The sequence below is a fragment of the Orcinus orca genome, chromosome 19, assembly GCF_937001465.1.
Source record: "Orcinus orca chromosome 19, mOrcOrc1.1, whole genome shotgun sequence".
NCBI classification, from domain to species: Eukaryota; Metazoa; Chordata; class Mammalia; order Artiodactyla; family Delphinidae; genus Orcinus; species Orcinus orca.
Genome location: NC_064577.1, coordinates 46,813,410 through 46,824,972, shown reverse-complemented (window position 1 = coordinate 46,824,972; position 11,563 = coordinate 46,813,410). Strand labels below are relative to the sequence as shown.

The window sequence follows — 11,563 nt, the reverse complement described above, 5'->3', positions numbered from 1 at the left end:
AAAACAGCTGACTGAATGAGAGAATGAATGAAAGGAGACTTACCCAGAGTCAGGTGGTGGCATGGTAGAACCAGCACTGTTACTCTTGGTCACCATGCTATCTAGTCTGCTATTCTAGCTGAATCATCTTGACAAATGAATTGAGAGTGAGATGGACGCTGGTATTTGGCAGTTTGTGTCTACTGACCAGGAAAGCTGTGCTATACCTATCTCGGCTGATAAATTGAAGTGCTCGGTGAATAAACACAAATAAATTGGGAGCGCTAGTTCTTCGCCAACTGTCAGCAGTGTGGCCAGATCATTTTCCCAAGACCTAGAAAAAACCCACTGTACAAGCTACTGATTTCAAGTTGCTTTGTATCATGAACATTTGCTTTGAGGTATCAGAGCCAGAATGTGAGCTCCTCGCTGGCCTGATAACGTACTATTCATAGCCAGAGGACTTAACTAAGGAACTCTGAAGAAGGAAGAGAAACCCTCTTTGCTCATCTTTCACATTATCCTTCCTTCTCCTGATTTGGTCCCTAATAGTGCATTAAAGAATAAGAAGGAGAAAACAATACAGTTCCTAGTTCTTCTGCCCCAAAAATGTCCCTCCTGTTGATTGGGAAGGAAAAAGGAGGTACTTAGGTAGATTTCAGATTTTGAAGACTCCAAAGCAATCCAGAATCCCAAACTTGAAAGGCAGTGGAAGGAGTAAGGGCATTTGTATTAAACAGACCTAGCTTTGCATGCCATCTCTTCCACTTAACTGGCCATGTAATCTCAGGTTCCGTATCATGTGCCACACTCCCAGCTTGGTCCCTTGTGCCCAAATGCATATGTCCAGTACATGATGGTCCTTTTTATCTTTCTAAAAGTAAGTGATATCAGAAGGATTTCAGTGTGAGAGTGAAGCTGAGAATTAAGGTAGGTAGTAGAACTAAAAATGAGACTGGGGACTTCCCTGGCGGTCCAGTAGTTGAGACTCTGTGCTTCCACTGCAGGGGGCGCGGGTTCAATCCCTGGTTGGGGAACTAGGATCCCAAATGCCGCGTGGCAGGGCCAAGAAATAATAATAATACATTTTAAAATGAAATAAAAGTGAGACTGAATTTGGAAATGACGTGAGTGAAAAAGGGTTAAAGTTGAAGCTGAGAGCAGACCTCTGCAGTTTACTATGTTGCTGTGCTGATTATTCGTCATAGTATGTATTCTGCCTCCTATCCTGGAAATAACTTTTGAGCCAGACAGGTACAAAGTGTCATGCCAACAAAGCAGAACTCCATAGGAACAGTAACCTCAGTTTAAAAAAAAAAAAACCCGAGGGGGTGTTCAGAAACCTATTTCAGAATGCCATTTCAGCATAAGCAAATTGGAGTAGAAACAAAGAGTTGTTTGATGGTTTGACTTACGGGGAGAGAAGTATGTTAGTTTCCTGTGGCTGCAGTAACAAATTGCCACAACTTTGGTTGTTTAAAACAATAACATTTTATTCTCTCACAGCCAGAAGTTTGACATACGAGGGCAGAAATCAAGGTGTCAGCATGGGCTGTGCTCCCCTCAGACGCTCCAGGGCAGAATCCATTTTGTGCCTCTTCCTGCTTCCTGTGCCTGCCGGCATTCCCTCACTTGCGGCCACATCACTCCGATCTCTGCCTCTGTGGTCACATTGCCCCCTCCTCTTTTGTAGGTATCAAATCTCTCTCTACCTCATTCTTTTTTTTTTTTTTTAAGATTTTTTTTTGATGTGGACCACTTTTTCAAGTCTTTATTGAATTTGTTACAATATTGCTTCTGTTTTATGTTTTTGGTTTTTTGGCCGCGAGGCATGTGGGGTCTTAGCTCCCTGACCAGGGATCGAACCCACACCCCCTGCATTGGAAGGCGAAGTCTTAACCACTGGACCGCCAGGGAAGTCCCTCTACTGAATTCTTATGAGAACACTTGTGATTGGATTTAGGGCCCACATGGATAATCCAGAATAATTTCCTCATCTCAACATCCTTTCTTAATCACATCTGCAAAGACCCTTTGTCCTTGTAAGTTAACGTTCATAGGTTCATCATCATCATCAATAATTGCTGGCCAATATTCACTTGTTCCAGTTTAACCAGCATCCCCAAAAGAGAAAACTGTCTCTTACCTGTTTATTTTTTTTCACTTAATTGTTTTTTTTTAATTACGCAAACAATTGATGTTCATTGTAGGCCATTTAGAAAATACAGAAAAGTTAAAGAAAAAAAGGAAAGGAAAAGAAATTCAATGAAAAATCATCTGTAATCCTCTCACCCAGGGGTAGCCAAACCTTCACCAAAGAGTATTTTTCTAGGCTGGGTCTTGTGTCCAACAAAGAGGAAAAGTAGGAAAAAGAGAATAAAAGTGAATAGAATAGGACAAACGATTTGGAAGGTGATAGAATAGGTTAATATTGCTCATAATAGATATGTACAGGACAGCTTAATCTAAAATAAATGTAGAGCTTTGAAGTGAAATTAACCGTGACAGGAGATGCTTGTATGATGTATAGAAATAACACTCAGCCCTTTAGAGGAGGGACGTTTTAGCTTTGGCCCCTCACTTGAAAACCCCTGAATTTCCCCACTAAGACTTCATTCTCTCCCAGAGGTCAGACCCTGGCCTGCCAATCTGCCCTGTCATAGGCTTTTCTTGAGTCCTTATCAGCCTTCCTCAGGGGTCAATGTTATGAAGACTAGGGGAATCTGGCAGAGTTCCTACTCCTCCCAGGCTGATATCAAAGGGCAACAGGGGCTGTGACAGAAGGCAAACATTCAGACCAAAGCCAGATGTGGAACTGAAGCAACAAGAGGAAAAGCAAGAGCATCAGGAAAAAAAAATAATAAATTTTTAAAAAATCTCATTCCTCTCAGTTTATGTCTGAGAGCACGAAGAGCTTAGTAAAATCATAGCTCAGGAGCAATTTGTAAAGTAGAATGAGTGAGAAATTTGGGGAAATGTGGAGCAGATGTTCATATGGAGCTAGACTCTCAGAAAACTTTGTATCTATCATGGTTGTCATCAGCAACCAAGTAACATCAATGAGCCTTGGGAGTCATGAGAGTATAGTTCTGCTAGTTCAAAAGCAATTAGATTTGTTTGTGAGTCCCAGCAGGTGGAAGTTATAGGGAGACAAATTATAGCTGAAAATAAGGAAGCTATTTCTTTTTTTTTTTTTGCGGTACGCAGGCCTCTCACTACTGTGGCCCCTCCCGTTGAGGAGCACAGGCTCCGGACGCGCAGGCCCAGCGGCTATGGCTCACGCGGCCCAGCCGCTCCGCGGCATGTGGGATCTTCCCGGGCCGGGGCACGAACCTGTGTCCCCTGCATCGGCAGGCGGACTCTCAACCACTGCGCCACCAGGGAAGCCCGAGACATTCGGACTGTTTTGAAACTTGGGAAATATAACATTTGAAAAAACAATTTTAATCTGGAGCAAAATAACATTTGAAAAAAAGTTGAAGTTGGCAAATGGATGACACAATCGAAACAGCAGAAACCTGCTACAGTTTCTAAAACAAAGCCTGTCCGATGCAGAAAACGCGCATTTGAAGCAAATTAAAGAATTTGGACATTGTTGAAAACAGGGCCCAATATCTTGAAGTTTCACCACAAAATTTTGAAAAAGTGCAAATAACTTTTTTCTTTTTTTCCAAAAAAGGATCTTTTTGGTTTCTTGTTTTTTTGGGTTTTTTTTCTTTTCTTGTTGAATCTGCCCCGAGAGCTTCTTGTTTTTTGGTTGTTGTTTTTTTCTTTCTTCTTTCTTGATTCTCTTTTTTGTTGTTGGTTTTGAATTCTTGTCGCCCCAGCCCCCCTTCCTGCTCCTCCCCTTTCTGACTCCCCCTCCCCCCTCGCTGGGAGTGGAGGTGCTGGGTGGGGAGGAGCGGGGAGGAGTGAGGACGTTTAGGACAGGACCTCGGAGGGAAGGAGACCAGCCTGAACTGTTGGAAGGCCACTGGAGGTTCAGGAACAAAGGGAAGAATAGGATTGGGGGAGGACACAGAGAGGGCACTGCCCACCTAGGAGCTCCTGGCCAAAGTCAGGTGGAAGGAGTTGTCATAGAAGGTCCTAAGAGACAGGAGGCAGGAAGCTGTCTGTGGGGGGATGGAGGGGAGTGTCTCAGTGACCTGTTGGTTGACCTTCCGCCAGGAGGGAAGTTCCTAGCAGCATGAGGGAGGCGGGCAGAGGCACTGGGGACCAGCTGTGGAGGCCCAGGCCTGGATCTTATTTGCCCGAGTGCCCAGGCTGGTCAGAGATTGCAGGTGTCAAGAAAGAGGAGGGCCTGGAGGCCAGGGTTGACGCCAGCACAGGCACTGCGGCTGCATCGTGGAGGAGCTGCGGGGGCAGGGACCCCGGCAAGCCCTCTCAGACTCCCACCCTCTTCCGGAATTAGTTACCCCTCAAGGGGCCTTCTACATATGGGAGTGATCATGGGATCCTTTGGGGACATGGCAAGAGAAGGGTCCAGAACTCAGGACTTAGGCCAGTTTGGGGGGTCCGAGACTAGAGCTGCACCCTGGCTTCATTAGGCAGGCTATTTCCCACCCTGCCGCCTCCGGCCACAGTAATTAAGCTGGGGGTTGCCATGGTAACTGGGGAGGCGACCTAGAAAGGAATTAGGGCGGGGAGGAGACCAAGCCCCCAGGGACCCTAGGGCCTGGCACCTCCTCACCCACAGACCAGGCTACCATGTGGAGCTGAGGCCCACGGCCTGAGTCGAAGGAAACGCCAGGACCCTCCCAGGATCTCTAGCTCCAGTGGCAGCCTTGGGAGCTCGCTCTTCCTAGGAGTAGGAAGGAGGTTTGCTGTGTGTGTGTGTGGGGGGGTTCCCCTGGGTCCAGCAGATGCCCTGAGGAGGGCCAGCCCCCAGCCCTGCCTCTGCTAGGCTTCTTGGAAGGTCTGCCAGGCATGGGGAGAAGTGCTGTAGGGCACACCGGCAGGAGGTGGGGTGGGATCTTCTGCCAGGGCTAGCTGGGGAGGGAGGGAGGGGAATCCGGTCTTTCCCCCCAGGGATGGGAGTGACATGTCCCCTGAGCTCTGAGCTCAGGGAGAGCGAGGACGGCGTGTCCGCCAGCGCCTTCGACTTCACCGTCTCCAACTTTGTGGACAACCTGTATGGCTACCCGGAGGGCAAGGATGTGCTGCGGGAGACCATCAAGTTTATGTACACGGACTGGGCCGACAGGGACAATGGCGAGATGTGGCGCAAGACCCTGCTGGCACTCTTTACCAGCCACCAGTGGGTGGCACCGGCTGTGGCCACCGCCAAGTTGCACGCTGACTACCAGTCCCCTGTCTACTTTTACACCTTCTACCACCACTGCAGGCTGAGAGCCAGCCCGAGTGGGCAGATGCAGCGCACGGGGATGAGCTACCCTACATCTTTGGTGTGCCCATGGTGGGTGCCACCGACCTCTTCCCCTGCAACTTCTCCAAGAATGATGTCATGCTCAGCGCCGTGGTCATGACCTACTGGACCAACTTCGCCAAGACCGGGTGAGGGCCAGAGGGGCTGGGTCGGGCATCCCTCCAGGTCAGGGCACACACTGCCTCCATCCTCAGCCCCTTCTCTCCCTCTCCTTCACACGGCCATCATTCCTCCATCAAGGCACTCTTGCCTTCTCGACTCAGACACCTGCCGGACAGCTCCTCCGTGTGTGTTGGAGACGCAGAAGAGTTGGACAGAGAGGTCCCTGTCTTTTCTGGGGGGCGGGCTCACTTGGTGCCTTTGGCTCTGAGTCTGTCTCTCCTTCCCTCCCTTGCCCACCCAGCTCTCTCCTTCTCCTCCCAGAGCTCGGCCTGCTGTCTGAGTGCTCCCATCTGTGTATCTGAGTGTGTGTGAGGGTTTGTGTCTGTCTGTCTATTGCTGTCTCTGCCTCTCTCTCTTAAAATCTATTGATATCTCTGCTTGCTTTGATCTGGTTTCTCTGTACTCGCTGGTTTCCCCCTGGCTGTCTCTCATGTCCTTTTGTGTCTCTGTTTCCATATGTCTCTATCTCATTCAGTCTCAGACTCTGCCTCTGTCACTGGTGGTCTCTCTCTGCCCTCTCTGCCCCTCTGTCCTCATCTCAGACTGTCTCTGGCAGTCTGGCTCCATCCCTATTTGTCTGTCTGTCCGTCCGTCTCTGGCAGTTTCTCTGTCTCTTCGTATCCGTCTCTGTCTCTCTTCCCGTCTCCCCAGCTCCCTGCATCTCTGTCCATCTCTCTCCCCATTCCTCCCGTAGCACGCCTCCACCCCTGCCTTTCATGGGAGCCTCACCTTACTCCTCCTTTCCCTGCCCCCCTGTGTCCACAGCGACCCCAACCAGCCGGTGCCACAGGACACCAAGTTTATCCACACCAAGCGCAACCGCTTCGAGGAGGTGGTGTGGAGCAAGTTCAACAGCAAGGAGAAGCAGTACCTGCACATCGGCTTGAAGCCGCGCGTGCGCGACAACTACCGCGCCAACAAGGTGGCCTTCTGGCTGGAGCTCGTGCCGCACCTGCACAACCTGCACACGGAGCTCTTCACCACCACCACGCGCCTCCCTCCCTACGCCACGTGCTGGCCGCCGCGCCCGACCCCTGGTGCCCCCGGCACTCGCCGCCCCCCGCCTCCGGCCACCCTGCCGCCCGAGTCCAAGCCCGAGCCGGGCCCCCGGGCCTACGACCGCTTCCCCGGGGACTCCCGAGACTACTCCACGGAGCTCAGCGTCACCGTGGCCGTGGGCGCCTCCCTCCTCTTCCTCAACATCCTTGCCTTCGCCGCCCTCTACAACAAGCGGGACCGGGGGCAGGAGCTGCGGTGCAGGCGGCTCAGCCCCCACGGCGGCTCGGGCTCCAGCGTGCCCGGCGGGGGTCCCCTGCTCCCTGCTGCCGGCCGTGAGCTGCCACCCGAGGAGGAGCTGGTGTCGCTGCAGCTGAAGCGGGGCGGGGGCGTCGGGGCGGAACCTGCGGAGGCCCTGCGCCCCGCCTGCCCGCCCGACTACACCCTGGCCCTGCGCCGGGCGCCGGACGATTTGCCACTCTTGGCCCCCGGGGCCCTGACCCTGCTGCCCAGCGGCCTGGGGCCACCCCCTCCCCCGCCGCCCCCTCCCTCCATCCCTTTGGGCCCTTCCCCCCGTCTCCCCCCACCGCTACCAGCCACAACAACACGCTCCCCCATCCCCACTCCACCACTCGGGTATAGGGGGCGACTCGGGGAAGCCCCCCTCCCCGGCCCTCCCGGCCAGCTCAGAAGGCAGGGAGGAGGACTTGGCGACAGGCTTTTGTCGTGTGGAGCTGTCGCACGTCGAGGTGCTTTAGGTGGACATGGGTTTCCTCGCCGGGATGTGTGCGCTTCTCCCGCGCGGAGTGGCCTGTTCTCTTCTCCGGACCTGGGCCTTTGAACAACTCCCCTCCATCGTCTGGACACCCGTCTTCGGTGTGTGGAGACGCGGAAGTATTTTCCCACGTGGAGGTGTGCTTTCTCATGAGGGGGTGAGAAACCATGTGCAGGGTGAGGTGTTTTTTTTTTTTTTTTTTGCCGCCCTGGACACCTGTTGGCTCCCTCAAAGAATTTCTGTGGGGATTTGTGCCCCCACCTCCTCCCTCCTCCCACCCCCTGGAGACCCTGGAAGTGGTGTGTTCACAAACAGCGACCCTTGGCCACCGGACGACGCAGGGTGATGCCTGGGAAGTAGCAAGGAAATCACAGCCCCCCTGCCCTGCCCCCAGCCCTCCCGCCCCAGCGAAGCATGTGTATCCCCCGTGGCACAAGTGAGGTGAAGCACGGTCTCCCCCGGGCAGGCCTCGCCTTCTACAGATGACAGACACACATTCCCTGCCACGGGGAAGGGAGGAGATCTTGCATCCCTGTGCTGCCTGGGAACTTGTCTTCCCCTGGGTCCAGGATGCATTTCTGAGTGGAAACATGTTCTTGCATGTGGATGTACGTTTTCCCATGCAGACGGCCCCTTTCTCTCCAGCACTTCCCTGCATCTTAGGGCCTCAGGCCCAGCACTTAACTTCTCACACAGCAGGTGTGAAAGGACTTCAAACTGACAGAAGCTGAGGGGGAGGGACAAACCCTGAGGAGATGAACAGACCCTAAGCTCTGCCCTTCTTTCCCCTATAGTTGGGGGGGTGGGGGGCTGCGTGGCACCTGCCACCCACAGAGGCCATGCATGTTTGACCAAAGCCCTCACCGCGGTCTGAGGGCAGCCCTTCTTCCCTCAGTCCTCAGACCATCGCTTATCCGTGCCAAACAGCTGAGGTGGGTTTGAGGGGCGAAGACCCCCTGAAACGTGCCAAGGATTCCTCAGCCCTGGGCCAGGGCAGGTAGGATACAGGAGAGGGGGAGGTGGCAGCTAGAGGTGTCCCGCCTGCGTCCCTCTTCTCGCCATGTCTCATCCCTCCCTCTCTGCCCCTGTTTTCCCTCCCCCCTTCGCTGTCCCCCTCTGAAGCCATCCCTTCCTGGTCTCAAGCCAGCTTCTGCCCTCAGCTGCCCACCCCCTCCTTTGACCTGCCCCCTCTCCCCTGGGCCCCCAGGGCTGAAGGAAAGGAGCAGTGGAGGGGGGAGGGGAGGAGAGCAGGGGAGAAAGGCTTCCCCGGACAGGTTGGGGGAGAGAACGGGGTCAGCTGTACTGAGGAACAGATGGAGGGGGCAGTGGGGCATGGCGCTTGGGCAGACACCAGCAGGAAGAATTTGATTTGAAAGGATGTGTGTAAGGTGACTGCCCAAAGAGAAACGGTTTGGGCCTCTGGGGAAAGGAGCAATGTCGGGAAGGGTTTCAAGGGACACCAGCCGAGAAGGAGCCAATACTCATCTGCTGGCATTTTGTGGGTTCATTGGTGCCAAATTTGAATAGGGGGTGGAGTGCCGTCTTCCACTGACCCCCAAATCCCTGGTCTTGGCTCCCCAGAACTTTGCCTCCTGACTGTCCCTTCTGCCCCCACCTCCACCCATGGAAACTTAGTTCTTTTCCCACCCCTTCCCCTGCCTGTTCTAGCTCCTTTCCAAACAGCCCTGCCTTCTAAATGCTAGGGACCTGGGCCCTGAACCCTGTAGACAGATGCCCCCCAAACTGGGGCATGGGAGGGGGGCTGGGGGACCCCATGATTCAGCCACAGACTCCAATGCCCAGCCCCTGTCCCCAGAACAATTCCTTGACAATCCCGTGTTCCCACCCCAACCCTTCGCGGCTCTGTACACATTTTTAAACCTGGCAAAAGATGAAGAGAATATTGTAAATATAAAAGTTTAACTGTTGGATTTGCCTGCTGTTGTGTTGGGAGGTAGGGGTGGGGCTCTAAAGAAACAAACCCTGGAGAAGTGACTCTGCCAGTGAGGGAGGAGGAGGGGGTCCGAGCCCACAGCCCTTGCCAGTGAACAGCTCTGAGGTCAGAGAGAAAGGGGGAGTGGGTGCTGGGGTGAGGTGGTCATTGGTAATGGGGTTGTTCGGGGAGTTAAGATCAGGACCAGTGTCTGTGCAGAGGTCAGAGCCTGGCGTAGAGGACCAGGCAGGGGCTGATGGGGACAGACAGCAAACAGGCCAGAGGGCCTATGGGCTGGTGCAGGTGGCTGGCTACAGGAGAGACACGCAAGGTGAAGGGTTTGGCCTCTGTTAAGCCCTGGCCCAGGCTGGAGGGTCAAACACAGGCCCAGGACTCTCCCTCTTGGCACATTTTGAGGGAGAGCCCCACATCATTGTGACCCACTTATCCCCAGGAGCCTCTGGGACAGGAAGGCGGCCAGTGGTACTGTGGGCACAGTAGGTTGGGGCCCTAGGGACCCCCATGGCCACGGCTGAGTGGCCCCGGCCCGGGTGGGCCTTGTGTCACAGCCCCAGCACCAACAACTGCCAGGACCTGGGCAACTCCATCCTGTTGCTGCTGGACCTCATCATCTGCGTTAACATTGGCATCAATATGGTGACACTGGTCAGGGTGGGGCCGGGTGGGAGGGTGCTGGCAGGATGGCTGGGGGGCAGGCCGGGTGGCGGGGGCCTGCCTGGAGTCACTGTGTCCTCCCCCACCTAGCTCTGGCGCAGACTCCGTGGCTTCTTACACCAAGTGTTTCATGTTATTTGTGAGAAAGGTAAGTGGAGGATGGGGAGGTTGGGGAATAGGAAAGACAGAAACCAGGTGTTCTAGCCCTGACCTTAAGTGGGCCCCTTCCCCTCCCGCTCTCCCTGCTCAGACACCATAACTATGCAAGCTTCTCTTCCTGCAACCTGCCTCTCCATCCCTGGAGGAGCCAGGCTCCCCACCAGCCTCTCACCTGTCCCCGATCCACAGAAGCTTCTAAGTTATGCTCACCTGGAAAGCAGACCCAGCCCCCGAAGCAGAGCGCCCCTGCAGTCTGCCTTCGGTGCACCATGGACCCTGTGAAAATGACCGTGTCCCCCCCACCCACTCGCCGCCGTCGCCGTCGAGACTTTTCAGCACGCCGCGCCCACCGCCCCGTAGCCTGGGCCCCTGACAACTGACAGCGATGACGAGAAGCCCCCACGTCAGCACACAACAATCTGCCCCCACAACTGGAATTGCCCCAAGGACTGGGAAGGCTTTCAGTCCACCCAGGGGTTCTGGACTCCCTGGGCCCAGGATGCCGTGGAGCCACCTACCCAGACCATCCGCTTCCAGCAAACTGTAGAGGGAAGGCCGCTCAAAAGAGAGGCAGTCAGAGCTGGGCCTACAGGCCTACGCATACCCTGTGAACCCCCGCCCCACAGCCCTCAGGCCCTGAGCCACAAGAACGGGTGGGGGGTGCCCCAGGCAGAACAGGAGCAGTGCTCGCCAGCCCAGCCACCCATCCTGGGCCTGGCCCACGTCGCAGACATCCCCCGGCGCCACTCCTCAGGGCGCGTAGCCTATAATGCCAGAGACGTGAGGCGGCGGCTGCGGGAGCTGACCAGGGAGGTGGAGGCCCTGTCCCACTGTTACCCCCCGGTCTCTGGATCCAGCATGGCTGAGGGGACGGGAAAGGCCTAGGTATACCGTTCCCTGGCAGAGAGGTGACTGGGAGAAGAATAAAAAGAAGAGAGGAGGTGGTTTGTGGTGGTGTGGGGGGTGCCAGGGCCCACACAGCACCCAGAAGCCTGGTTGCTAAGGAAATGATCTCCCTGGCAACAGGGCCTAGAGAGCCCTGAGGACCCTCATCAACCTCTTGGCCTCACCAGGCCCTGTCCTCAGCCCTTTCCCAGGCCCTTCTTGGTTCCAAGCCTCCCACCTGCCTCTACTCTGTTCTTTAGTGCCCAGGGAAGCCCCCCAAATCCCACTCCAGATCCCCAGGCAGTACTGCCCTTGAGTGGAGACCCTCATCCCCATGGCCTCAGTCTCTCAGAGGTCCAGCTCCTACCAGAGCCCAGGTTTAGGCTGTAACTACAGGTGAAGTGTGGTCCCTCTGAAGCCCTGGTTTCTTTGGGGAGGGATGGCTGAGAGTGAGGGTACCCAGGCCCTCACAGTTCCCCAGTCAGAACCCAAAGCTCCTGTATACTCGAGAAGGCTTGGAGCGGAGGATAAAATATTGAGGACACTCTCAAGGGCTGCCTCCACACAGCCCTGTGTGCCCTCACTCCTCTGATTAGCACTTCCATGTCACAAA

General features: G+C 54.8%; 1 protein-coding gene and 1 pseudogene across 1 annotated transcript; both read left to right on the top strand.

The window, feature by feature from the left end:
- Positions 1-5,184: 5,184 nt before the first annotated feature.
- LOC101287619 (neuroligin-2-like) lies at positions 5,185-7,180 on the top strand. Its single transcript, XM_012539356.3, is given in 3 exon segments — positions 5,185-5,493; positions 6,293-7,068; positions 7,071-7,180. Coding segments are annotated over 3 exon segments (972 nt in total). The 5' UTR covers positions 5,185-5,392; the 3' UTR covers positions 7,166-7,180.
- A 2,529-nt stretch (positions 7,181-9,709) lies between these two features.
- Positions 9,710-11,234, top strand: LOC101286863 (spermatid maturation protein 1-like; annotated as a pseudogene).
- Positions 11,235-11,563: the final 329 nt, after the last annotated feature.